This window comes from Neopelma chrysocephalum, unplaced genomic scaffold, assembly GCF_003984885.1.
Source record: "Neopelma chrysocephalum unplaced genomic scaffold, ASM398488v2 Primary Assembly neopelma1_97102, whole genome shotgun sequence".
Taxonomy (NCBI): Eukaryota; Metazoa; Chordata; class Aves; order Passeriformes; family Pipridae; genus Neopelma; species Neopelma chrysocephalum.
In genome coordinates this window covers 2,343,986-2,370,318 of record NW_020925744.1, presented here as the reverse complement: position 1 = coordinate 2,370,318, position 26,333 = coordinate 2,343,986, and the positions used below count along the sequence as shown (strand labels likewise).

General features: G+C 41.8%; 1 protein-coding gene and 1 long non-coding RNA gene across 5 annotated transcripts in view; one reads left to right on the top strand and one right to left on the bottom strand.

The window, feature by feature from the left end:
• The window catches only part of PDE8B (phosphodiesterase 8B), a 74,003-nt gene extending 64,221 nt beyond the window's left edge, over positions 1–9,782 (bottom strand). For all 4 annotated transcript variants that reach the window (XM_027671596.1, XM_027671597.1, XM_027671598.1 and 1 more), the window contains exon 1: positions 9,465–9,782. In XM_027671596.1, coding sequence (XP_027527397.1) covers positions 9,465–9,776 — 312 coding nt within the window. In that variant the 5' untranslated portion in view covers positions 9,777–9,782. The remainder of the gene's footprint in view (positions 1–9,464) is intronic.
• On the top strand, positions 9,551–12,995 carry LOC113961323. The gene is made up of 3 exons (XR_003532269.1): positions 9,551–9,602; positions 10,030–10,174; positions 12,171–12,995. It is a non-coding gene; the product is annotated as an uncharacterized LOC113961323 (long non-coding RNA).
• The last annotated feature ends 13,338 nt before the right edge of the window (positions 12,996–26,333 follow it).

The window sequence follows — 26,333 nt, the reverse complement described above, 5'->3', positions numbered from 1 at the left end:
CCTTCCACAACCACTCTAGCTTAGCCCAGATTGATCATTTTTTTTCACCACTTGAACAATGATGTCTCATTGCTTAGCCCAGATTGATCATTTTTTTTCACCACTTGAACAATGATGTCTCATTGCTTAGCCCAGATTGATCATTTTTTTTTCCCACTTGAACAATGATGTCTCATTGCTTAGCCCATCTCAGATCTTCATGTCATCCATATCTTCTCTAACCATCTACCACACTGTTATAGTACTCCAGCTGACCTTTTTCATGTCTGCACAAAACTCTAGAAAAAAGGTAGCAAAAGATATCCCAGGTCTCCACCAGTGCACTGCAGCTGCCATCCAGAGCTCCATGGGGATGGAGCGCTATTCAGCAGCTGCAGCCCACCACAACATGTCCATGAGAATGTAAGAGTTCTAAACTTTGAGATGTCTTGCTATCCTGGCCTCCCTCACTTTGCAATCTGAGGCAAAATGAAGCAGGCTGAAACAAGGCCACAGCAAGGTATTCAACATGGCAGCTACTCTACTTCTTCCACGAGTCACCACACTGTGTGGAACGCTAACAGAGCCCTAACCATTTAACACATGGGAATGGTTTTATTCAGAAATGGAATATAACCACATTTTCCTGAAACTTTGTATTATTTCACAATATAATTAAACAGTTGTTTAAGAAACATCTGTCTTTGCAACAACGAGGAAGTAGCAATTCATCAGGCAGGATTTTTTGAAATGCGTGGATTTCAGGGAAGCCTTCTCAGAGGCAAGAGGAAGAGAAACCCACAGTAGCCAACAGTCCAGGAAGCAGGGCACTCTCATGGGAGAATCTCTTTAGACACTTTCAAAACAGAGACTTGTGCTTGAATGTCTTATCTCCAGAAAAAAACCTAGCCATTACATTACCACCTACCATGGGGTCTCAAAAGAAATTTGACTAACTTTGGAAAACAACACACACAAAAAGTTAAAGTCTAATTTTACCTCTCCTTTTCTAAAAGAGATTTCTTGGCTTTCTGTCTAGCACAATGGCTTGATAAATCGCATTTCATAATGGACACAATGATTATTAAACTTAACTGCAGGAGAACAATGACCACTGACAACATTCAAGTTCACAGTGCCCTCAGACAGCCTTCCAAATCTGTGACAGGGGAAGAAGAAAACCACTTTCAGTGGCCCTGTGGCAAAATGGCTGCTGGAAGCAGCTCCAAAGCTAACATCAGAGACCTCATGCCCAATTCCACACTCAATTAAACTGATTTTTTAACAGCACTGAAAGGTATGCCCCAGGTAAGTATATCACTATTTGATTAAAACATGTATATAATGAGATAGAAATCAGACCTCACCCCTCCAAATATAAACTAATAAATAGTAATTAAATCTAACAGGTTACAGCTCTATATGCAAACCGGCTGTGAGCAGTTTGTCCTAGACTTACAAATAGATGTTGAATACCTTGATTTCTAACAGCTACATTGCTTTAATACTCCATTCCGTCCATTTCAGCAGTGGACATTGCTGACTCTACTAATGCAGAGTTTCTCAGCTAAGTGTTGTTTCTTTGGAATTCTTATTTTAACAGTTTTATAATATCTATACTCATGCTCACACTTGGCTGCATTCTCTGTGAATTCTGTGTGCTGGAGTCCAGGTGGGCCAGATCTTTGCAATTCCTGCTCCACTCTTCCATGCTATGAAACCAACCAATGTTGGGCCAGTTTTCCCATTCTGTTAGAAGGCAAGCTGCCTCTTCAGATGCAGTATGAATCCAGGGCAAGAGGTCAATGAATCCCAAATCTACATCAAAATTAGTTCTGCATTTTCCAAGTGAGTAACTCACATTATTAAGAATTTAATGTAGAGAGTGATTCTAAAGTAGCACCATTTAGCTGAGGGGTTTCTCAGCATAAATCTACGCTCTACCCATTCTATACTCAAGATATGAAATATTTGGCACTGGAAAGCCAAATCAGTGCGTAGAGATATGCAGGGATTTTTTTTTGACTATTCTCCAGAGTAGCTCTCTATTCACAGAGTCAGAGGTAACCCAAAGGAACAGCATGTCTCTAATGCATCTTGTTCTTTTATAGCTGACAACATGAGTGAGAAAGTAATTTATAAATAATTGGATGCTGAATGCTGAGGTTGTGGTTGACATAAATGGCTGACCTGAAAAGGAAAAATAAAGTTCACAAGCAAATGGACCTCGCAAGTGAAGAAAGTTACTTGCACTAGACACTGTCTCCAAAAAGTTGTACAGCATGTCACTTTACTCAGAATTAATAATGTATCTTTGGACAGCACTTCTTCCTCACATAGATGGAAAGACAACTCAAGCTTCACAATCCAAAAGCATCAGTGTTTTGGGGGAGTTGTGGAAGCTCCTGTAGAATTAGCTCATTGTACTTTACGGTCTGTGAGATGGCCCCAAGGAAGATGCCCTCAGAAAAGCAAGGGGACAGTCAGGTGTTGTGTTGCTGCCCTGCCAGATTGGTGACTTAGTGGGCTAGAAATACACCTACTGATCTGTGCCAGAGGAGACAGTACTACACAAGGGATCATCAGGTGCCAGTTGTTACTATAAGCTCGTGCCCTCAACCACTTCAAACACACAGGCTGCCTTTCACAATGCTCTGTACTTTTATCTTTACATTGGTATATGTGATTGTTGATTTTCTGAAGCCATAATCCTGGCTTTGGTTACCATGGCAAGACTCACTAAAGACAGTTAAACTCTGCTACACCATAAAACACTTCACATGTTTTTTTCTAGGAGACACACAGCTACGTACAATCTTTGCTAAAGGTAATTTCAGAAAATTACATGTATGCTAAAGACAATTCTACAAATTTTACATACACTTTGGGCTACACTGAAAAACCCTGTAGACAGAGTTGAGTTAGAGTTGAGATAGAGTTGAATCTTCCAAAAATGTAAGAGGAGTGACAAACATGCAGAGAGGAAATACAGGCAGAGGATAATCTACATAGATAGTAAAGTACACTGAGATCTGGCAGCAAATTAAGGACTACTTCACAGGGCATTGCCAAATTATTGGAAATATGGACTTGCATTACTCCTTACTTCAGGAGTGCCTATGTTGCCTATGATCCAGCCTGGTACCACTATGCAATCTAGGAATCCATGGAAGTACAGAAACCTGTCTAAAATAACAAACTCCTAGAAAAGTTGAAGAATCCCCATCAGGAACAGGAAAGATTTTTGAGAATCAGGTGTTTACATGCTCATTACAGCAAAAAGGTCTAGCTCATCATCTCATTGTGATAGATGTCCAAGGCACAGAAGGGACACTCAAATCAGCTGGAAGGAAATGTCTCCAAGAGGTGTTTGGTAGTCTTGCCTCTCTTAGTCTACCTGCAGATCATGTATACACATTTACTTCAACTTGCTTAAATAGTCTGTTGTCTAAACCACTACTTAAAATATGATAGAAAACTAGATTATTCCTCACCTGAAGGACAAAAATGGGAAACTACGTGCCCACTTTGTGTATCACACCCTAGTGATTATTAAACATTCGCAGCTGCAGGAATTCAAACCTATCTCCTGCATGCTAAGAGCACGCACTATTCCCCAAGATATCTGGCACAACTCCTCAGCTTGCATTATGTCTTTCAGCTATGTGATCAGTTTTATTTTAAATCCCTTTCGTCTGCATCCAGCACAATCATGGAGTGTTAGAAACTGTAAAAAGATTCACATCAAACTCATCAGAAGGTAAAAACCTCAGTCTCATTTTGCCCATAGCAAACAATAAAAACTGGAAAACACATGCTAATAATGGTCAGTTTGTTCAAAACTGCTTGGTATTTTGGGCACTGAAAGCAAATGTTCCAAAATAACTTTTTACCAGAGAATTTAGAGGGGCCATGGGACTCTGCTGACTTTCAGTGATGGAATGGTTGAGGCTCATGGTTCTCTTACAAGCTTCCAACACTTTTCCTATACGTGTATGTGCACTTTTTATATTTAACAATATAAATGCATGTCATCAAGAACAGTTTTGGAAGTCCAGAATGCTGTGTGACTCAATGTGCAGTCACGTTTTAATCCACCAGGCTTCTTTTTGCCAAGTGCTTTAATATTTTCTGAAGAAATGGTATTATCTTTTCTGTAACACTTCTTCTGTCTAGTAATGCTTAAAAGCATAACTACAGGGCTTGCTGAAGTTTACCTGAATCATTTGAAGGAGGAATGGAAAGGTCAGATAAAGAACAGTAAATCTTTACAAAAGTCCTTTTAGTGTATTCATTTAAGATGTCTGGGCTTAGTCATAGAAGAGCTCTTCTATACTAGCAATATCCTTTCAGTAAGAGTCATTCAGGCCAGCACCTCTTAGAGAACATCTAGTCTGAATTAACAAGGATCTGCATCATAACATGTTTCAATACTTTTTGGCCTCCACAATCTTTTCTGCTTGAACTATGTTCAAGAAATGTCTTGTCTGGTATGTTTTACATGCTACAGAACTTACTAGCAGACAGTTAAACAATGGTATACTTCAAATAGAACAGGAAGTACAGTGATTTTTCTTACTCCTGCTTTAAAGAGAAGAACTGTACTCAAAATCAAGGCAATGCTTATGACTGCATTTCTCTGGTACCCATGGACCTGATGCGACTTTCTCAGTACCTGGATTTCTCAATGCTCTCCAGTTTGTATTTGGCAGCTGCATTCTTTTACATATTCCCCCAGATATAGAAAAAAAAATTGTAAAAGATAGGTTCTTGACATTTTGAGAAGGATATACCCACTCCAACACTTCCACCTTGGAACTTAACACAGACCAATGCTGGTAAGAGATACTGTCCCATGTATTTTTTCTTATTTCTGAGCTTTGCTTCTAATAAACATTTTGCTATAAAAAGCCTGAAAACTGTCAAAACCTGCTCCTATTGTGACTGATCAAGGGAGATTCATAAACAGACCTTCCTCTTCCACAAAGAACACAGCATAAGAAAACCCAAACCATTACACCTGATGTTCTTGCAATTTCAAGAAGAAAAATACGATAAAGTAATCAATAGAAGACTGCAGATGGTTTGGGGGTTTTTTCCATCTAGCTTACAAGAACTTTGAAACTTGTCTGTTGTTGTAGTTTTTAAAGTTTGGCTAATGCCAAAGCCTCAAGATATTCAAGAAAGGAAAATCTATTCACACACTTCTGCTTAAGATTTGGCCATAATTAAAAGATGTACTTGTAAACAAAGATAAGGTAAACTTTTTTTACCTTTTTAAATCTCCAAGGAAGTGTCTAAGAAACTGTTTACTCCTTGCTAAACCTTGCTGGTTCTGTTGCACTTCAGAACCAGCAATAGTTGAGCAATAGGTCAATCAGCCTTTATACAGTTAGCATCTTTCCATGTTCAAAGCTATGCTTCAGTGATGTAAGCTAAATGCCTTGTATCTTTATATAAAGCTGATGTAAGGTTTGAGATATAATACTCTTTGTTTTGATACTGTTTAGTTTTATTAAGGAAGGAACATGGGCAAGGAATGTCTGTTTTTTAATTGAGTGCTTCTGACCAAGTACCTTAGTAACACAGCGTATAGCTGGGCACCAGAAACCGTGGGTCCTTTTCCAAATCAGGGTGCAGATGCATCTTCTAATACTTAACAAGTCCACTTGAGATCTTTGTCAGCAAGCTTTAGATATTAGTTACCAAGCTTTCAATCCACAAAGAAACTCACACACACACCAGAACTGCTGAATGGTTACTCATAACCACTGTGAGCAGGATGGGACCAACACGTCTTATGGCTCTGAAAGTTCAGAACTTGTCATTAAGGAAAGGAGAAGAAAAGGAAACAACAAAATACCCTTGTCTTTGTATCACTATCTCACACCAAATGAATACAGATCAGACAGACTTTAAAAGTAAGGTTTAGATAAGTCATATATTCTAACTGACATGGGATCATTGTGTGTTTGGGGTTTTTTTTGGCTTTGTCTTTTTTTTGTTTTGTTTGGTTTGGTTTTGGTTTGGGGTCCTTTTTGTCTTTTTATTTAAATTGAATAGGGTTCAAATCATTGCAAGTTGACTTATTTTAATGCCTGTTTCATATTATGGTGTGGATTAGTTTTAAAACATTGTATAAAGACAGGGTCAAATGTAAATAATGCAATACTTGATTGTGTAAACAATTAAAGATCAGTTTAGAGCACAAAACACCAAGCAGCATGGTTTAAGTGGGTTAAACAGTTACACAATTGGAAAATTATATTAATACATAACAGTGCTCACAGCCATTTGGCCGTTGTTTTGTCCCTTGAACAGAGTTAGATAAGATTTTGTAGTGGTTTAACCCCAGACAGCAACTGAGCCTCAGGCAGCTATCATTTACTCTACCACCAGCAGGACGGACAGAGAATCTGAAGAGTAAAAGTGAAATAACTCGTGACTTGAGATACAGACACTTTAATAGGCAGAGCAAAAGACACATATGTGAGCAAAGCAAAACAAGGAATTAATTCACTGCTTCCCATGGACAGCCATCTCCAGGAGAGAAGGACCCCATCACATGTAATAGTGATTTGGGAAGACAAATGCCATCACTCCAAACATCCTTCTCTTCCTCCTTCTTCCCCCCACTTTACATACTGAGCATGACACCACATGGTATGGAATATCAAATATGGCTGATACATGCAACTAAGCAATACAACAGTTAAAACCACGTAGTATTGCTAGATACTCCTTCTGTACCAAAATAAATATTTTCTTTCATTTTGAACTTCTGTGGAAATAAATATTGTTATCATATACTACTGGAGAAATGTATTTCCACACTTTTCCACTTCTCATAGCCCATCAGGTATCATGTACGATTTTGCCTTTATGATAGTTCTGTAACAGTCCAACCTTGCTTTAGTCAGACAACCTGTACGAAATTGTGCCAAGATTGGCACTAAGAATGCAGTCTCTAATTCAATTTTAAAAATTGTATAAAAAATTTTACATATCTTAATTTTTATAAGAATGAGAATATTTCTACTATATAATTGAAACAGTTTTTCAATAACTTAAAAAAAAAAAAACAAACCACAGAAAACCTAACAAACCCATAACTACTAAAAAGAACTGAAACTATAGAAAATAATTACAGAATCACAGAATCATTTAGGTTAGAAAAGATGTCCAAAATCATTGAGTCCAACCTCTGACCAATCACCACCTTGTCAACTAGACTGTCCACTAAGTGCCACAGCCAATTGTTTCTTGAACACTTCCCGGGATAGTGACTCCACTACCTCCCTTGGCAGCCCATTCCAATGCTTGACAACACTTTCCATGAAGACATTCTTACTGAGGTTCAACCTGAATCACACCTAGTGCAAATTGAGGCCATTTCCTCTCATCCTGTCACCTGAAAAGGCCGACCTCCACCTGGCTACATCCTCCTTTCAGGTAGTTGAATAGAGCAATAAGGTCTCCCCTGAGCATCCTTTCTCCAGGAGTAACACCCCCAGCTTCCTCAGCTATTCCTCATATGTTTTATGCTTCAAACTCTTGAACAGCCCTGTTCCCCTTCTCTAGATTTGCTCCAGCACCTCAATATCTTTCCTGCAGTGAAGGGCCCTGAACTGGCCCCTGATTTGAGGTACATCCTCACCAGTGCCAACTACAGAAGAATGATTCCTTCCCTGAACCTGCTGGCCATGCTATTGCTGACATAGGCCAGGATGCCATTGGCTTTCTTGGATACCCGGACACACTGCTGGCTCATGTTCACATGCTGTCAAGCAGCACTCTCACACTTCCCCCTCTCCCCACCCCCAGTCTTCTTTCTCTTGGCAGCTTTCCAGACACTCTGCCCCAGGCTGTAGTGCTGCCTGGGGTTGTTGTGACCCAAGGGCAAGACCCAGACAGTACTTGGCCTTGTTGAATCAATAAGATTACAGTGCCAATGACAAAGTTCAAAACCATCTGAAATATTTTCAGTTTTAATAACCAGAAAGTTGACAAATATATTTGTTTATAAGAGCATATGATGTAAAGCAAATCATAAATAATTATTAAGAACTGAATTACCACTTTAACATTTTTTTCAATTCTCAATTTAATTGTGAAAGTATTTCTATTTTGTTCTCCTCCACGCTAAAAAAAGAAATTTTATTTTGTGTTAAATATTCCACTTTGAAATGTAAAAAACCCCCAAAACAAACAACAAAATCCCTGAATCCAAGAAACACAATTGTTTTATTCCAGTTGTTCTTGAACTTTGTCCTTATCACTGATGATGCAGGTTCGTCTAAATGAGTGAAATGATCGATTTGACCGCAGACAATTCTGCAAGTTTCTCAGCATTTGAATAAACAAACTGACAGTGGATTGTGGAGGTGTTTGGTGTTTTTTTCTGTGACCTATCTCACTTATGTTTTCCTAAAGATGATTTCTGGATTTTTTAAATTATGAAGAAATAAAACTTTTTATTTCTTCATTATCTTCTAACAAAACACTTCAATCTGTTTAAGCCCATGGAATTACTTTGTGACATGGTATCCTGCTTTATAACAGAAAAGAAATCTAAGGTGCAAGTAGGATCATGACACCATTTTTTTTTAATAATAAGCTTTGGAAGAGGGCAACAAAGCAAAACTTAATTTTTAGAAAGCTTTCAGAGAAGTTAATGAAAAACTACTCTGGTCGGGGGGGGGGGGGGGGAAGGAAAAGAAAAAGAAAATTCAGCACAATCATCTCTTTTAAAGTGCTAAACTTAAGTGAAGACGTTGACAAGCAGGTCTCAGCAGAACCTGCCTTAGGCACTGAGAGGGAGACCAAGCCTTCCTGATACCCTACAGACACAGATCCTGCCGCCCCTCCGGGAGCATACCCACAGCCCTACACTAGCAAGGTGCACTTGCGTACGTGCGCGCATCACAGTGATTCTGTTCTCAGACGAACATCCGCGCCTCGCAGCAACAGTTCATTCGAACCAGACACGGGGGCAGGAAAAGGGATGAAGTAAACCTAGCAGCAGGTACGGGTTTGTTGCAGTTGAGAATTACACGAGAGGAGATTTTATTCCGCCTCTCCCAGAGGCGCCTACTCTCTGCTATCAGTCACAGAGCTCGAAACGAACCCTTTCCCCGCTCGCGGGGTGTCCAGGACCGATCCAAGGGCGCCCCGGAGCCGCTCCAAAGCGAGGATCAGCGGGGCAGAGAGAGGCGGAGGGAGCCCGAGGGGCCCAGCGGCCGCTGCTCCCCCCCAGGCGAGCTCCAGGAGTGGCGGCCCCCCGAAGCAGTGACAGTCCGGCCCGGCCGCCGCAGCTGCGGTGAGACAGTGGGCACCAGGGCACCGCTCCTGGCAGCTGCATCCCGCCCGCCGAGCATCCTCCAGCGGGGGAGGCGCCGGCTTCGCGCACTGCTCTCCCTCTGCTGCGGCCGGCGGGCACCCACAGAGGTCCCGCCGGAGAACCCTCCGTAGCGGCCACCACCTACCTTGGCGGTGGAGCTGCTGGTCTGGGTCTCCGCCTCGACGCTGCAGCAGTGGGTCGTCCTGGAGCGGGCGGAGGCGCCTCCGGACTCCCTGCGCTCCTTGCGGCGGGGAGCGGCGGAGGGCGGCGGCTGCCGGCTCTGGTAAGCGAGGACGGAGGGGATGGAGTCGGCCGCGTCTGTCTTGACGAAGAGGCCGTGCAGGGTGGCGGTGCCCTGCGAGATGGTGGTGGTCTGGTGGGGGGAGTTGGACTCCTCCGAGTCCCGGCAGTAAATCACACCGCTATGCGAGACGTGGATGCTGGGGGCGCAGCCCATCCCTTCCCTTCCCCACCCACCCCGCCCCGCTGCACCGCCGGCCCGCTCCGCTCGCACCTGCCGCCCGCCCGCCCGGGCTGCGGGGCCGCCGCCCCTGCGCCGCGCACCCCGCGCCGGCGGCACCGGCGCCTCCCCCCGCCAGCGCTGCCCCGGCCGCTCCCGCCCCTCCGGCGCCTCCCTGGCACCCCCGCCCGGCTCTCCGCGCCGCCTCCGGGGATCCCAGACCCGCTAAGCCCCTTCCCCTCCTCGGCAGCGTCTTACGAAGCGCCTGCGGCCACCGGGTCTGCACCCAGCCGGGGGGAGGAGGAGGGGGAGGAGTAGAAGGAGGAGGAGAAGCATCACCATCGGCGATGCAGCCGTCTCGCGACCCGGGCAGAGGGTCTACTTTCAAGCCTTGGGTATGTACAACATTTCTCTCTCTCACACACACACGTATACATACACACACACAAATACCCCGCACCACCAGCTGTGCCACATACTTAACAAACAAACAAACAAACAAAACTTATTTTGACAGTCAAAATGTGCCTTAGTCATGGGTGAGCAAATGTCAGTTGGTTAGGGGTACTGCAGGGAGCAGTTTGGAACCACATAGCACTCACTGCAAGTTAGGAAAAAAGGCCAGAATTGTTCTACAGTTCTTAATGCTGTTTTTCAATTACGCCAATATTCAATGACACAAGTTGCCATTTTACCCTAGATGTCTGATAGCTGCCAATCCCTGTTTTCAGTCCCTGGGGAGATAATCAAGCAAAACATTTAATGCTGCAGAGATTTACACACCTTCTTAGCTTTCCACAGTGAATAGTTTCATTGACCTCAGTGAAACTATGTAGGAGGTGTAAAACTAAACATGTGGTTTTTAAGTCTTTGCAAGATTTTAGTTTAAATCTCTCTGTTTTCAATGGCACATAATAAATCCTTCAGGAATTGGTAATGTCATCCAAGCAGTATGCTGCCTGCCTAAGAAAGTATTTTATCTGACATTCAGTTTCCAATGAACACTTGTGTATACACCTTTTCTTCCTCTTGGAGTGTTACCTGATGTGTGATTGCTGTTTCTCCACCTAGTTTTTAGTGAGTGATGTAAAAATACTAGAAATGTGAAGCATGGTTGGTGCAAGGTTTGTGATGTTGAATGACAAAGTGGTTTGAACATGTTATTTGTGCTCTTAATGCTCCTGAAGTGCTTTCATGGATTAGATATCAGTTTATTCGGAAGTTTCACAGCTAAAATGCCTCAGTTTAGAGAGACTTTAAGCATTTAGACTCTGTCTCTGCTGATCTAGTTCATGGGTCATTGCAATTATGGAAATCTAGACTGGCACTCAGCCATTAAGAAACTAGACTGAGATCACCAACCTGTTTGACATAGTATTTTCCTTTTTCCAGTTACCACAGAGAGCCCCTGTTGCCCTGGTAATCAAATTTCTCTAGGTAATTGTTTTCCCTGCTAGTTGTCAATGTTCACAGATCAAGTTGGGGCTCACATCCTGCACATGTTTGCATGTTTGCCTGCTGCCACACTGCTCTGCTGGTGGCTGTCTTTGAGGACCACTTTGAAGACAGGCTCGGTGTAAGTAAAATGAAGCAGACTGTGCTTCATCACCCAACCATGCAGCCTTTCTTGCCGCTCAGTCTGCAGTTCTGGATGAGACCTCACAGTCTCTCAGAGCATAATGCATCTAGTTGGAGATGAACGTGTCCTAAAATTAATAACAAAAGAGCAGCCACTTATGTGTATTCCTTGCAATATTTTCAAGTCTCTCTTCTTTTCTACTATTTGTTGGGAAATTAAAGTTGGGGATTTGAGTTACCTGCTGAAGACCACATCTGAGATTTGCACTAGAGCAGGACCTCAGGAATGCCACTCAAACCCCATACACTAGTGTAAACAATGTTCCCCAAAAGATATCTAAGAGTTGTTGACTATGTAGTTTGAGACTTTGTTCATGGGAATTTAACCACCCCAGGAATCAACAGTATTTAGAATTTTAGTAAAGCATGTGAACATAAACCATATTTTGACTTTGCAGACAGAGCTTGGTGAAAATGTTGTCACACCCTAAACTGTGTTGCTGGCTATTCACAGTCCATTTTTCTGAACTCATATCAGTTATCAGATATTTCATCAGTCACTCCATACCCAGGTTTCCTTAACATCCCAGTATTCCAGTTTCTGCCCTGTTCCTACTGAATTCTGTGACAACTTAGCAATTGATTTCAGACAGCATTGCAGGTATCTGCCCATTCTCACATGCATTTCCCTTGCTTAGGTGTAACATTTAAGTTGATGTCAGAAAATAAGTTGTAGGAATCAGAAGTCACAACTCTGGAGAAGCTTTGCTAAATGCAGTCCTCAAGTAGCTCTCCCTGTACTGTTTATTTTAGGGTAATGGGCATCACTAAAGAAGATGAGCTTGCCTGTGCAAAGTGCCAGAGTGCTTGAGAGGAGTGAAGGCTGCAGGATGGGGAACTATGCGGACTGCTGAAAAGCAACAGAAGAGTGGGTAGAGTAACAATGCTTTGCCTGACATCAGAATCACAGGATGGCTGATTTTGGAAGGGTCATCCAGCCCAACTCTCACTGCACAAGAAGGGCCACCTCAATTGTTTTGCTCAGGACAGGCATATCTGGATGTTTTTTTAATATCTCCAAGGATGAAGACCACCCCTTTGGACTAACTATTCCAGTGCTCAGTCACCTTCACAGTTCCCTGATGATGTTCAGAGAAAACCTCCCATGTTCCAGATTGTTCCATGTCCATTGCCTCTGGACCTCCCAGTTGGCACCACTGAAAAAGAGCCTGGCTCTGTCCTCTTTGCACCCTTCCTTCAGTTAAACATTGATGAGATATGCTCTGAGTCTTCTCTTCTCCAGGCTGAGCAATCCCAACTCTCCCAGTCTCTCCTCAGAAACACAGGGCTCAGAAGGAACTTAGAGAGACAGAACAAACAAATGACGATTAGTGTGAGCAGAAACTGAAGTGGAACTGGGTGAGTGGGTGCAGAGGAGAAGGATGACTGTCTCTTGCTGAAGTAGGAACTGAAGAAATGGAAAGTTAAGGACTGTTTTTCCTAACATTAGTACTCTTCCTGCATCTTGCCTGTGAGAAGACAACCATGAATTTACTGAACAAGGAGAAAGAGGAAATAATTAAAACGCATGCATGCACACTTGCACCACTCAAGTCATGCTCCTGCAGTCATCTTGCTGCAGGAAAATATTCACATATATCAGTTTTTCCACTACTAAAGAGTGTTCACTGGCTTTAACTGCAATTTTATAAATCCTAACAAATTTTATGCTCACAGGAAACCAATTTCTTACACATGACTAATTTCAGCATGATGAATTTAAGCATATGACTGATTGTGAAAGGTGGCAATGGAACCCTGAAGCATCTTGTATGTTTTTTTCTAGCAGAAAACAGTGGGTATACATTCTCTATGGTGTTTACACCTACAAATCCCTCCAAAACAAGGAATATATGCTCCTCCAAACTTCATATCCCTTCCAAAGCCAGGCATAGGTTTCTCTCTGACCTCAATATTAAGACTTTATGCTACGAGTAGATTGCTAAGTTTATGTTGGCATTATTGGAAGTAACATCTCTAAATCCCAGTTCATTGCAGTAAGAATATACTACTTCAGAGGTTGCATTTTACAGAGACACAAAAATCTGGTACTTGACAACCAGCTATAGACAACAGTTACCTCTATTCATGGTTCATTTACTGTAAAACCAGTTTAAGAATGTATAAATAAGCCTGTATCAAAAGAAAAAAAAATAAAAATCACTAGGGTCTTCGGAAGCTCAACAGTTAGGAGGCTCAGTCCTTTCGTATTGGTCCAAAAAATTTCTAAACTACAGTAAAAACTAACATGCTGCATACCCAGATTAGAGCAAAGTAAATACCTAAAAATTATTTGAATTATCCAGACTACATGCTGTGTTTTATGTTAAACTAGATATGAGAAAAATAATAGCCATGACAGCTAGAATAGGATTCTTCTCTGCATACCTCTGTTTTGTTAAAAAATCCCCACCTTTACAGTAATCGATAATCTATATTATACAGTGTTAATCTCATGCTTTTACTCATCAAAAATACAAAAAATGATAGCACTTGCAAAACAAAAAGATATTAAATACAGGTGGTGAAGGTTATTTCTTTTGCCTGAGAAAGAGCAAAATGTGTTTTTCAGTTCACAAATCCAGTGACTCTCTCAACAGTGAAATAAAGAGCAACATCACTGAAAGCAATGACCTTTCTCCAGCTCAACCAAAACCATCCTATTTTTTTAATTCCTGCACAAAACTTCCATTTCATAACTTTGAAAAATCACTTGTTGCAGCAAAACCATTTCAATTTACCATGGGTTTGTTACACTGTGTCTGTGAGTGCTACATATAACAGTCTCCCATTAGCAACATCCTACAATAAGATACCATCAGGTAGGAATTGTTCAGACAGAATGAGTTTGCTGGGATTGATTGCTAATCTCACTATAGGACTTGCCTTTGGCCTTCCTTTAACACTCAAATTTTGACTGGCTTGGACAATGCCAGTTATCTCAGTTTTCCCCAGAAGTTTATAAAATCCTTAACATTATTTTGCAAGTGGGGAAACTGAGTCATGGAGAAGCTTGTTTCAAGGGAGCAAAGCTGAAGAGGGAACTCAGTCTGGTTCCCTTTCCATGAGCAGCCCTTGCCACTGAAAATGTTGTGAGGCACAAACTGTGCTGAGAGCACACAGAGAGGCAGGAGGCCTTCCTTCACTCTCTACCTTCTCCACCCCTTTGCGTGTAAGCAAGGAAGAGCATTGGTTCCTGCTCTCCTCTGTACACAGCTGTTTCTCCCTCCCTAAGGATAGGGGAAGATGGAGTCCTGGGCTTTTGCTCCTCATTGCTGACAAGTGAGGGATGAAGATCCTGCCCCAGGGATGAAGATTCCCTCCTGAGGATGGACACCTGCAGTCAAGAATGGGCCAACTGGTATTGTTCTTAGTATAAGTGTTATACTGAGAGACACAGTATACCTTTCCTACACTGCTTTGAAGAAGAGTAGCATATAGAAACACATAGCAACAACAGTCTTCAGCCACCAGCAGTAGCAATTGGTATTAGCATTATTACCCTCGAGGAGCTTAACTTTTCGCAGCACAGTGGTCAGATACTTCTAGTTACAAGCAAATTTTCTAGGACAATAGTGACCACATTTAAAAGGCTGAGGCTGCTGCTCTCCAGCAAACCCTTTGGTTTGGATGGAATCAAGTACTTCACAGTGCTCAAAATTAAGAAAAGCAACTGCAGTTCTGCCAGCACTGAACAGCCCCCATAGCAGCACTTAAGTGGTCGTTTCCTTACAAGCAGCTTATTCTTCACTCTTTATTACTTTAACAACACAACTCTGCTCCCTTGATTGATTCTACTCCGGGAATATTTGAATATCTACACAATAGATCCCTCTCGAGTGGTCATCGCACCAACGGGAACGATGACTCTTAGGCTCTGGGGCTCCGGTCACTGCTGAGCACAGCTCCTGCCGAGCCGAGCCGCGCTGAGCGGGGCCGGGCAGACGCCGCGGCGGCACTGGCCATAGGACACATCCCCTCCAACCCCGCCGCGCCGCCCGCAGCATGTCAGCACTCGACGCCGCCGTGTCCCGCCTTCGGGCGCCCCGGAGCAGGGGTCAGCCCCGGGGATCGCCCCTCCACTCCCTGACCCGCCCGGCTTCCCCTTACCTTCCTCCCCGGCCCGTTCATCTTCCGAGGAGCGGAAGGGAGCAAAACCGGCGCTCCGTCCCGGGTGCCCAGGTGAGAGGGGCGGGCGTCGCCGCCACCGCCTTCCCGGGGCCGACCCGCCTTCCGGAGCTCCTGCGCCCGGCCCTGCTTTGCTGGAAGCGCTCCAGGAAGATGAGTTTCGCCTCCGAGGCTCCAGCGGGGAAGGAGCGCCAAAGGGCTTTCCCGAATTATCCTGACCACCCGGCATCTCCCTTCGCACTGTACATATCATTGTTTGCCCTGATCGGGAACATTCAGTAATGGGGGAAAGCTCTCGGGAAAGTCCGGCAAACAAAGTGCTCTGAGCCTGGCATGGTTCTGTACGCTAAGAGTTACACAGCCTTTGGGAGATAGCGGAGCTGATAGCTCGTTGCTAGTGCTTTACAGGATCCTCCTGTAAAATCCAGCCCCTCGGTCGAGGAGAGGGGAGACAAACTGCCTGGAGTTGAGAAAGAGCAGCATGAACATGAACTGGAGCAAATCTCAACTCTCAGAGGTGGGACCAAAAACATACTTCAAGCAGCTTATTTTCATCTTTGAGATACTGTATTTTACAGCAAGTACCACATAGGTGGAAAATGTCATCTTGGGAATGACATCTTTGCACTGGTCTTGACGGTCTCACTTTGATACTCTTTCCCTCATGTCTTAAAAACAACTAATGACTGTTTTCCCTTTTGCAGTATTGCTATTTCTGCTGAGTTCATTAATATTGTCAACGCTCTGCAGTGGTATGCAAGGCCTCAATGAGGGAACTTAGCAGGATATTCAGACAACACCACAAAAAGCAATCCCTACTCAGAAAAAGTCAAAGGCTTGCACATAAGGCAGTGGAGAGCACATGAATGTCACAAAAGCAAAGCAATATTAAAGATGACTAGGAGCTATGGGACAAGTAGTGGTCAAGTCACAACAACTGTCTAGCCAAAACCACAAAAAATCCCCCACTGACCACAACACAAAATTAACTCAACACGCTGAACCTGTGCAGAAAATTAGTTCTAGAGAGGAGAAGCAGAACCAGTGTGGGTTAGCAAGTTATGTCAGATTGAGGCTGGGGACTGTGAAGAGCTGCCCTACTTCTAGGGGAAAAGACACACGGTCAGCAAATACACCCCTTGAGCTCCCCAGAAACCCTAGACAACGCATATATGGAAATGTCCTCAAAAGCAGGTCAGAACACCACCCCCCCTTCTGTAGCTGTACCTCTGCAAGAGCTGTCGTCAGGGAGCTCATGTCCTTGGCCCTCTCTCAAAGGTCCTGGTCCTGCATGGATGAGGTGGACGAGAGGTTTGCTACAGCGTCAGCTGCACACACCCATGTTCTTGGATACATGGGACTGCAGCCCCAATATGGTCTCAGAGGAGGTATAACCTTTCTTTTTCAGCACCTCTGTACAAGCACCAGGTATCAACGAGCCAACTGGAAATTTCAGAATCAGCTTTGCCCAGTAATTTCAAATGATTGTCAGAGAAGCAAGCATCACAGTCTGCTCTGGGACCCTGCTTTCCCCAGGTGGACAAACTAGCTACTATTAATTACTTCTGCCGTGCTGTGCAGCCATGCTGTCTTTGCAAAAGAGACCCAGGAGAAGGAAGAAGGATCTTACCCAAAAACAGCATCACAATCAGGACAGGGTGCTCATCTGGACACAGGGGCTCAACAGTGCCCACAGCACTAAGTTTTGGATACAGCAAGGTAGAATTTTTGTAGTTTCCTCACAGTCTTTCCCTGCATTTCTCATTCATTATTTTTTTTAATCTAGTCCTTATATGCTATCTTGGATTTAATCTCTCTTCAGGTTTTCAGGTCATCACAAGGACAAAGAGAAAAAAAATCATTGACAAGTGTTGTTAGAGGCTGAGGCAAATACATATCTAACAACAATCTTTGGTAGAGCACAGCTGGATGAACAAGACACTGCCTGACAGAGATTTGTCATATGATATGTACTCAAAAAAGTATTGCTTGTGGCATTGGATAAGAAACAATGGTTTTTCAGAGAGGAAGTATCATTTAATAATAATAATAATAATAATAATAATAATAAATTAATAAATTAATAAATTAATTAATAAATAATAGTAAAAATAGTAATAGATTTTCATTCCTGAACAATTCACTGCCATTTTATATAAAAGATAAAGTTGACAAAGCTGTGGGCTTTATGCTGCATTTCAGGTGCCTGATTCTTGGACACACATTGTACTGCCAAGCTTTTCCACTGCTTAGTGCTGTCTCAAAAGCTTTCAGAGGAAAGAAGGGCTGATTTGATCCCATACTGACACATCTCCATAGACTTTCTGACCAAAAACAACAACAAAAAGCATGAAATTGTTGAATCACTCTGAGTCCTACTTCTTGAGCCTGACCTGCAGAAACAAGGGGATGGAATGGAATGGTCACACTTCAGAGTGAGGAGTCTCAGTTCAGAGAGTTTCCAGCAGACTTCAGAGTGCTGATAGCATTTGACTTTGATGGGACTGCTAGAATGTGTAAAAGACTGCAGGAGCCTTCATCAATCCCCTTATCTATAGGCTTCAGAGTGTATCAATTATTTAATTTGCCCTAGTTAATCTTTTACAGTGTAATCTTTGTATGCAGTCAATGCCATAATATTTTAAGTACATATCAGCTGATGCTATAAATTGCATCAGTTGATATGTACAGTAGCTTCTTGTCTTGCCTTGGAGTGGTTCATTGGTTGACAGACAAACAATTTATTGTTGATGTGTCCTCAACTGACAGTCTGATGGGATTATTTTATGTTCTTATGAAGTAAATAAAAATAATTAAATATAAAATTAGGATAAAAATAGCACAGCAAAATCTCTAAACTACAAGCCAGAGAGCCTCAAACATCACACGAGGCAAATACTCATGTGGGGTATCACTTCTCTCTAGACTTACTGCAAATCAGAAGAGAACACTACACAACACTGTGAAGAAGAGCTGTAGATACTGAAAACCCAATTCAAGGAGCCAGTCTAGCAGAATTAAGCATTCTAAGCTATTTTTGCCTAGAATAGGGAACATACACTTCACCATGTATTTCAGATGAGATTTGCTTGCTCTGAAGTATATTTAGGACATGTAAGGACAGGTCTTTTTCTCAATGACGTTCACATGAAGACAATGTTTTGTTCTACCAGTACCCAGCACAAAGCTTTTGTGGACCATATGGTCCACTCCTGGCTCTGTAATAAACTGTGCCACTAAGAGAATCAGAGGAAGGAAACATTCTCTAATTCAGAAAATTAATTTCAGAAAATCTAATTTCAGTTGAAAGAAACCCAGCAAATTCCTGACTTGTACTGCTGTGTTCTTCAAAAAATAAGGCATTGTAGAGCAAACTCATGTTAAAAGTAGCATAAAATAAAAATTTCCTCTAGCTCAAGCAAAGTGCTCGACACTTTTTACTGTCTCCCATGAACAAACGGTAACTAATAGCTTTGGGAATTTGCTGTTGAGTATTCACTGACATAAATCTTGCTATGAAATAGTATTAGGAGTATTCATCTTAGCCATTGTAGGGAAATTCTTCTTCTCATTTTGAGAGGCTGAATACTTATTGAAGATATCTTTTGTCCTGGAAAGACATGAGCATGGCTTTCAAGAGCTACAAATACTTGGCAGAATCCTGTTACTTGGATGGAGCACAAAAAAAGAAAGCAGCATGAATCATTCTGTGCCCGTAATCTCTCAGGGTAACGCTTCAAACACACAAATGTGAATTCCACTATTTTAGAGCATTCCACAGCAGGACTGTGTTGTAAGAAATCCTTTGTCAAAGATGATGATTACGTCACAGATTGTGTACTTGTGTGACACCCATGCATGGATGGACAGGCACGGGGCTCATGCCAAGATAACTATGATGAATACAACCTTCAGGTGAGTCACTGACATTTTTAAAATTCATTAGTTCTGGGACAAAAGACAATATGCCTGTGCAAAACACGTGTTAATACAATGTTTACAAAGGAATGCTTTGGCACCTGCTAGAATACAAATATTTTAACAGGTGCATTTGAAACCTCTCCAGTATTATTGCTCTAGGAAACCACTACCCAACCCAGAAATCAGAAATAATCTGATTTTTTGATCTCTTTGCAACAATGCGATGATCTTGCATGAACACAATCACTTCTGAACAACTACTGAGACAGACGCAGCAGAAGAATCCTTTCCCTTGCATGTTATAATGTCTAACCCAGAGACATTCCACCAAAAAATGGTATTCAGATGTGAAAGTCATGGCTATTTACAAACAGACTCAATTTAGAAAGTTCAACCCTCTTCTTGGCATTTTGCTTTCTATTATACATATGGATGAACTAGTGTAAACACATACAAGAAAGAGTTACTCTAGGAATGGCTGAAGTGAATTAATTTTAGAAATATCATGAAGATTTTCTAGTCCAGCAGTTGGCAGAAAAAAAAGTCACTGAACCAATCTACTTCATGTCACATTAAAATTGTATATCCTTTATATATACTTGTCTCAATGGTGTCTACAAAGTTAGCTGTAGTTACGTCAGGCTTGGAGAAAAACAATTTCCAGAGCAGAGGAATTGAAGAGCAGCAACACTTCAAAAAAATCATAAAAAGCATAATAAAATATACTGGTTTTTGAAGGATCTGGTGGCAGAACTATACATTCTTCTCTGAGCTGCACGGTGCTATCTTTAGTACAGCAGCTGCAATCTGTTTATTTCCACAAGCAACAAAGATAATTTGTGTTGCCCTCCAAGAAGCATCCAAGAGTCTTCAATACAGCTTAGTCTCTCTTTCCAGCCGTGGTAGTAGCTGTGTTAAAATTGTATCTGCACAAAGGGCAGAGAAGTCTTTTGCACATGGCAAAACCACCACAGGCTGTGGTGGGTTCAACACATAATGCTGGAAGGGCAGCAACAAAGAGGTGCAGTGACCCCATGCACAGCACCTTGGTGCCTCTGCCCTGAAAGCAGTCTGAAATTGATAAAACTGCGGGCCATGAGTCATTGATCAGCTTGCTGCATACCAACAGTTCTACTCACAAAGTGGCAACATGATTATCTGCCAAGCCAAGGACTCCCAGTCTGGTTGCAGCCTGCAGCTCATCCAGACTGTAGACTCCGGAGGGGTATGGATGAATTGCTGGAGTGGTGGTAACCAGCTCCTCCCTATCTTCCCATGTTCTTTGCCATGGTGTTGGGTTGCTGTACATGCTTGGCATGGCTGTGTAGTCGGGGGATGTATCTGCTTCTTTCTTGGGAAGATGTCTGAGCACCCTGGGCTCAGCCTCTAGGAGGCACAGACTGACTGACTGATTTGCTTACAGGCCCCTGAGGCTGGAAAATCACACCACACAGACTGTGAGGTCTCCAAAAGCAAAGCAGTATCTGCAAAAGTCACAAAGACAAAGGCACTACTCAGTTGAGTGACAACTTCCGATGCAAGGACAAAGAGTATGAAAGCTGCCACTCTTCCTCAACTCATTTCTGGTAACAGAATGAGCACATGAGATCACAGGTCAGAGGGCAGTCCTACCTACTTGAGAACAACACCTTCTAGAAAAATCTAGAGTGCAAGACCATTTGCAACAGTATACAACTATTTGCAACTTGTTTGCTGACCCAGGCCATTTTCACTCACAACTCAGGTAAAATATTCTTTATTTGCAGTCAGAAATCACCGTGTGCAATGTTTTCAGGCTCATATCAATAAGCCAAGTTCAAATCCATTTTCAAATCTGACCTTTAAAATGACATAATGGATTTCTCAGTGCATTGTATGAGAGTGATTATTTTTCCATAGTGGGTAATTTCAGATAATAACGAATATCACAACTTCAGCTAAAGAAAGAAACAAACTCCAGGAAAAAAATCATGCTGCCTTAGACTTATGACAGTACCCATTAATTTTCATTAAAATGTGCTTTTGCAGAGACTATTCTGCCTCAGTTTCCCTTCAAACTTCCAAATTAATCCCATTACTTCTCTTTTCCCTGTATCTTTTTCCTCTTCTCTCTTTGAGCATTTTCTCTCCTGTAGTTTTTGCCCTTTTGCCCTACCTGTCTACAGGGACACACCTTGGCTTTCTATTCCAAATAATAATTTTCCTGAGCAACAACAGTTTTTCAAACTACTGCCTTCTGTCACTATCCTTCTCTCACCTCCAAGATTGTGGACTATGCTGTTTGCTTTGTCTACCTAATTTTCCTGTAATTAAGTGGTGATCCCTTAAATCAGGTTTCTGCTTTATGCTTTCTCCCTATTCCATCAAACAGTTCTTTTAAAGGCTGATGATGTTCCCATCTCTCCAAGTCGGCCATACTGCTGGAACAGTAAATCGTGATAGTGATCTTTCACTCACAGGGCAATCACAATTGCTCAGTTGACTGAGCAGAACCAGTATATGATTCTAAATACAGAAAAGATCAATTGGAAAGATGGAATGATCAAATAAAACCAAGGGAGCAAAATTATCCCAAAGCAGTTCTGCCTCCTCCTATCTGTGACCATCATCACGTGTTCATCCTATCTCATGACCAAGAGTAGTGGGATGATCAAAATCAAATGAATCCATGATACTCCTGTCCATTGCAAGGTCATTATCTACAGCTACTGCTGCTGTTTCACTCACATGGCTCTGAAGTAAGACTGATAGGAAATACTGAAGGCAGATGGATTATTTTCTCATCTTCCTTTGTACAAGGAATAGCTTAGCATCAGCTAGTACTTAATAAGACCACCATTATACAGATACATTTGCTTCACCAGAAGGTCAACCAAACCTCTCTAAAGAAATTGTGATACTTGGTTCTGCACAGGGCAGTGGAGAAAAGAATCAGAGGTACAGTCTGTCATCAAAGGGAGTGACTTCACTGAAACTCTAAGAAAACTCCTTGTCTTTGTCCCTGAAAAATTACATTCTTAAGTAAGTAAAAACTCTGGCTCAATTTCCTCCACAAAATGCCTGCAGAGCTGTATACCACAAAGACACTCAGTTCTGTAACCACAGGGTGGTCAAGCACTTTTCCTGAACTCTTTGTTTACAGAGACTTTATCTCCTTTTCCTCACCCATCTCTGAAAATTGTCAATGGCCTACATGTCATACATGCTTTTCTTTTTGTCCATCGGCTGCTTTCTTTCCTTCCCATTCATTCCAGGAATCCCCTAAAAGGTGAGCTTGTTATTTTTTTCAGCTATAATCTCTCAAAATTACCTTTAATTAAATAACTGTTCTTTACAGTTTCTCGACCTATCTTGTAGACAAAAGCAGAAATGGAAAAAAATATAATGTTGTTTGGGTTTTGTTGGCACTGTGTAGATATGTGGTGTTCCACAGATTACTCAATTACTGCAAAAGCCTAGTTCATCTGTGAGGCTGATTGCTAGCTATTCAGCTCTCCTGCTTATCTAAAATTTCTTCTTTGTCCCTGGAGGGTATGAAAGACTCTACACACAAAGTTCTCAAAGTCACAACAAAGGCTCCCACCTGTTGGAGGTTTTTAACACAGGATGGTGACATTACATAGTGCAGTGAAATGTACTTACAGGAAGAACTGCAACACTCATCATGCACGAGGCTTATGCAAGTTCTGTGTATTTGCTTAGGCTTTTTAGTATGGGTGACAATGTGAATAGTTTTAGGACATGGAATGTCTCCTCGCATGGGAAATAGAAGTTGGCAAGTTTGGAGAAGACAAATATGCTTATATCTGGGAGGGGACAGAGGAGGGCATGAACCAAGTACTACAAGTTTCCTTACCCAAAGTGGTCCTAGATTCCACCACATCTATTTTAATCACCTGGAAGCCATTGTTTAATGCTGAATTAACATTTGTGGAGTAGTAAGTCATGTTTGGCCATGACGTGAGGAGCTACACAGTGAGACTATTTGTGCTGTGCTGACAAACGCCATTAAAATAACGTCAAGGTGATGAAGTAGAACTCATTCAGCAAGAACCTCTCACCTTGCAGAAGCTCTAAATAAAGAGACAGAGGGAAAATAAGCAAGCAAACAGACAAACCAGCCAAAACAAGCAGGAACTTGAGAATTAAAGCCACGGCTAGCTCCACAGAAGCCAAAAATCCCTGAAACGATTATTTATAAATTCTCAGTAATATTGCTATCAGGGCACCCTCTGGTGGCTGAGAATAAACAGTTCCAGAGATGGAAATGCAATCCTACAGGGAAAAACTGAGCAGAAGACGTACTGTTCTCATTGAGTTTGTTCGGACAATTAATCACTATATGCCTGTTTTAATTTGGAAGAGAGGGGAATAATTCAACATTCAAACCCAATTTCATTATTTATCTTTTGTCACTGTATTCCCAGCATTTCCTTAATTTTCATGTCATCTGACTGGTTACAGACTTCTGTTCATTTAAAACCATTCTACCAATTTGTTGTAAATTACTTTTCTTTGGAATGGGAGATTAGAATCAAATGAAAAATAATAAGAGAGAATAGTGGTACAGAGGAAGATATGATGAGAACAGAAGTAAAATCTGAACTGATTTCCAATACCTGTGGCATCATGGTATATTTTAACTTAATTGCAGAAACATACTGGTCTTTTTTGGTTTAAAGACCAGGCCATTCACTATTTTGCACTTATATTTAACCTGTAAAAAGTATTGAGACTGGTCTAATCTGTAGTGATCACACATCACAGCTTTAGAGTACCATATTTTTCAGGAAAAATTTAATTTTACATATGCACAGAACATGCTTCATGTTGTCTCTTTTCCACAATTATTTTACTTACAGTCTGTTATCAGCTGCGTTCAATGTGTGAGAAGTGCACACTACTAAGAATATGGTTCTACAATTATTAATTATTCTTACAGTTAAAAAAAAGAATTAAATTCATCCCAGGTAGCATGAGAACTCTTATTCATATGGAAATCTCCTATGGAAATTTCTAGATCCACCAGACACTACTTCTGGAGACTTTGCCATAGTAAAGGCACTTGTACTTAGGAAGAGTTGAACTGGTGCTGCCAGACAAAAGTTCAGCTCTTGTATTCTTTTATTTCACTACAGCTTACCTAACTGAGCTTCCCACATCAGGGAAAAAATTCATGAGTATATTGTTGTTGGTTCCTATGGAAAATAAATATGTTCTCAGGCTTATGGATGGAGAAGAGAAAATGGAAAATATGTGGATGAAAAACATGGAAGACAATAACTCTCTCAAATAATTAAAAAATCCAACCTGGAAGGTGGAGATCTAAATTCTAGAGTATTTCAGACAGTTCTCAACATCTTTTGACCTGTCCTTGCTGAGTCCTGAATACAACCATGATAGTCCACTAAAAATACATATTCCATCTTAACCAGTCAACTACTGAGGAAAAAATCAAAGTCAGAACCCCAGCAATTGGTCTAGTTACCAATTATCCTATTACTCTCCTTACATACGTGAGAGAAATAATTTCTACCTTGATCATGATATGCAGTCAGAGGGGTCATTTAAAATCTTTGGTGGAGCACGTATTTGAGGAATACAAGTAGGAAAAAAAATCTTCATTACAGTTAATTACAGTTAAAATGGATTGGAAGAGAAACTACTCATATTTGAGAGGCAGCCATGAAAAATGTAATGAGAGTCAGACCCTGATCTACACTTACCATAGTTGCATTGGTGTAACTCTGCTGCCTTTGAAAGACTTTCTCTCCCTTTATACTCCTCCCAGTGAGATGAGAACCAGGCCCGCAGCCTACTTGCCCACCCTTGCCATGATGATGATGATAACGATAATGAAAAAATTAATGGACCTGGAGTCAGTATTAAAAATTGCTTGTACCTAATACTAATTTTCCTCATGGCTGTGAAGCCCTCTTTTTGATGAGAAGAAAAACAGAACAGTTACCAGCTGTTCACATAATGACGAACACCAATAAGGGAAGACATGCATGTTAATGAGCTGGGGGAAGGGAATCAGAAGGGGCACTCATCAGTGTGCAGCTGTAAGTGCAAATCCTTCCTCCGAGTATTTTTGAAATCTGACATCACGTTGTGCTGGCAAATAGACATGAGACAGAAATCAGCCCCAAACAAGGAAAACAGCACTTGCAGAGTCTACTTTCAGCCCTGACCAGGTGAACAGCCTGTCTTTCACCATCCTGTTAACAGTATTAGGACAGGTATTTTCACCCCATGTGGCATCTTCTAAAAAATTATTATTGCAGTCACAAATGACCAGTTAAACTGAGATGACCTCACAGGTCCAGCAGAGAATAACAAGTGAAGAAAGAGATGTGTGGATTAGAGCTGGTGAGAGAACAATGATGCCCTTTGTTCTGTCTAGTCTGTACATCACACAAACAAGTTGAAGCTTAAAGGCTTGCCTGCATGCAGAGTTGGCCTTCTTTCCAAGTGGATTTAAAACCTGATGTAGCTGTTTCAGTTCAAAAGCCAGCAAAAACCAGTCCTCCCTTATTTTAAACCCTGCTTATTGTCATCAGGCTTGGATCAGAGAAGCACAGACTACTGCTGAAATATGCCGTTCAGCCCAAAGTATTGTCTGCATCTAGGCTTCCAGTACCCTTAACTAAGCCACCTCAATTTTGTGAAAACAGGACAGGAACTGCTCCCAGGTCTTGTAGACGCAACAGACATCAGGCTACCACAGGTGCAAATTCCCTGCTTGTTATTCGCTTCCTCTGAATTTTCTGCAAGCAGTCTGAAGAGGCATTAGGTCCTTGGAGGACCTCAGCAACAAGAGTCCTAGCAGCTTTATCAGAAGGTACATTTGTTCAGCTTGTTCAC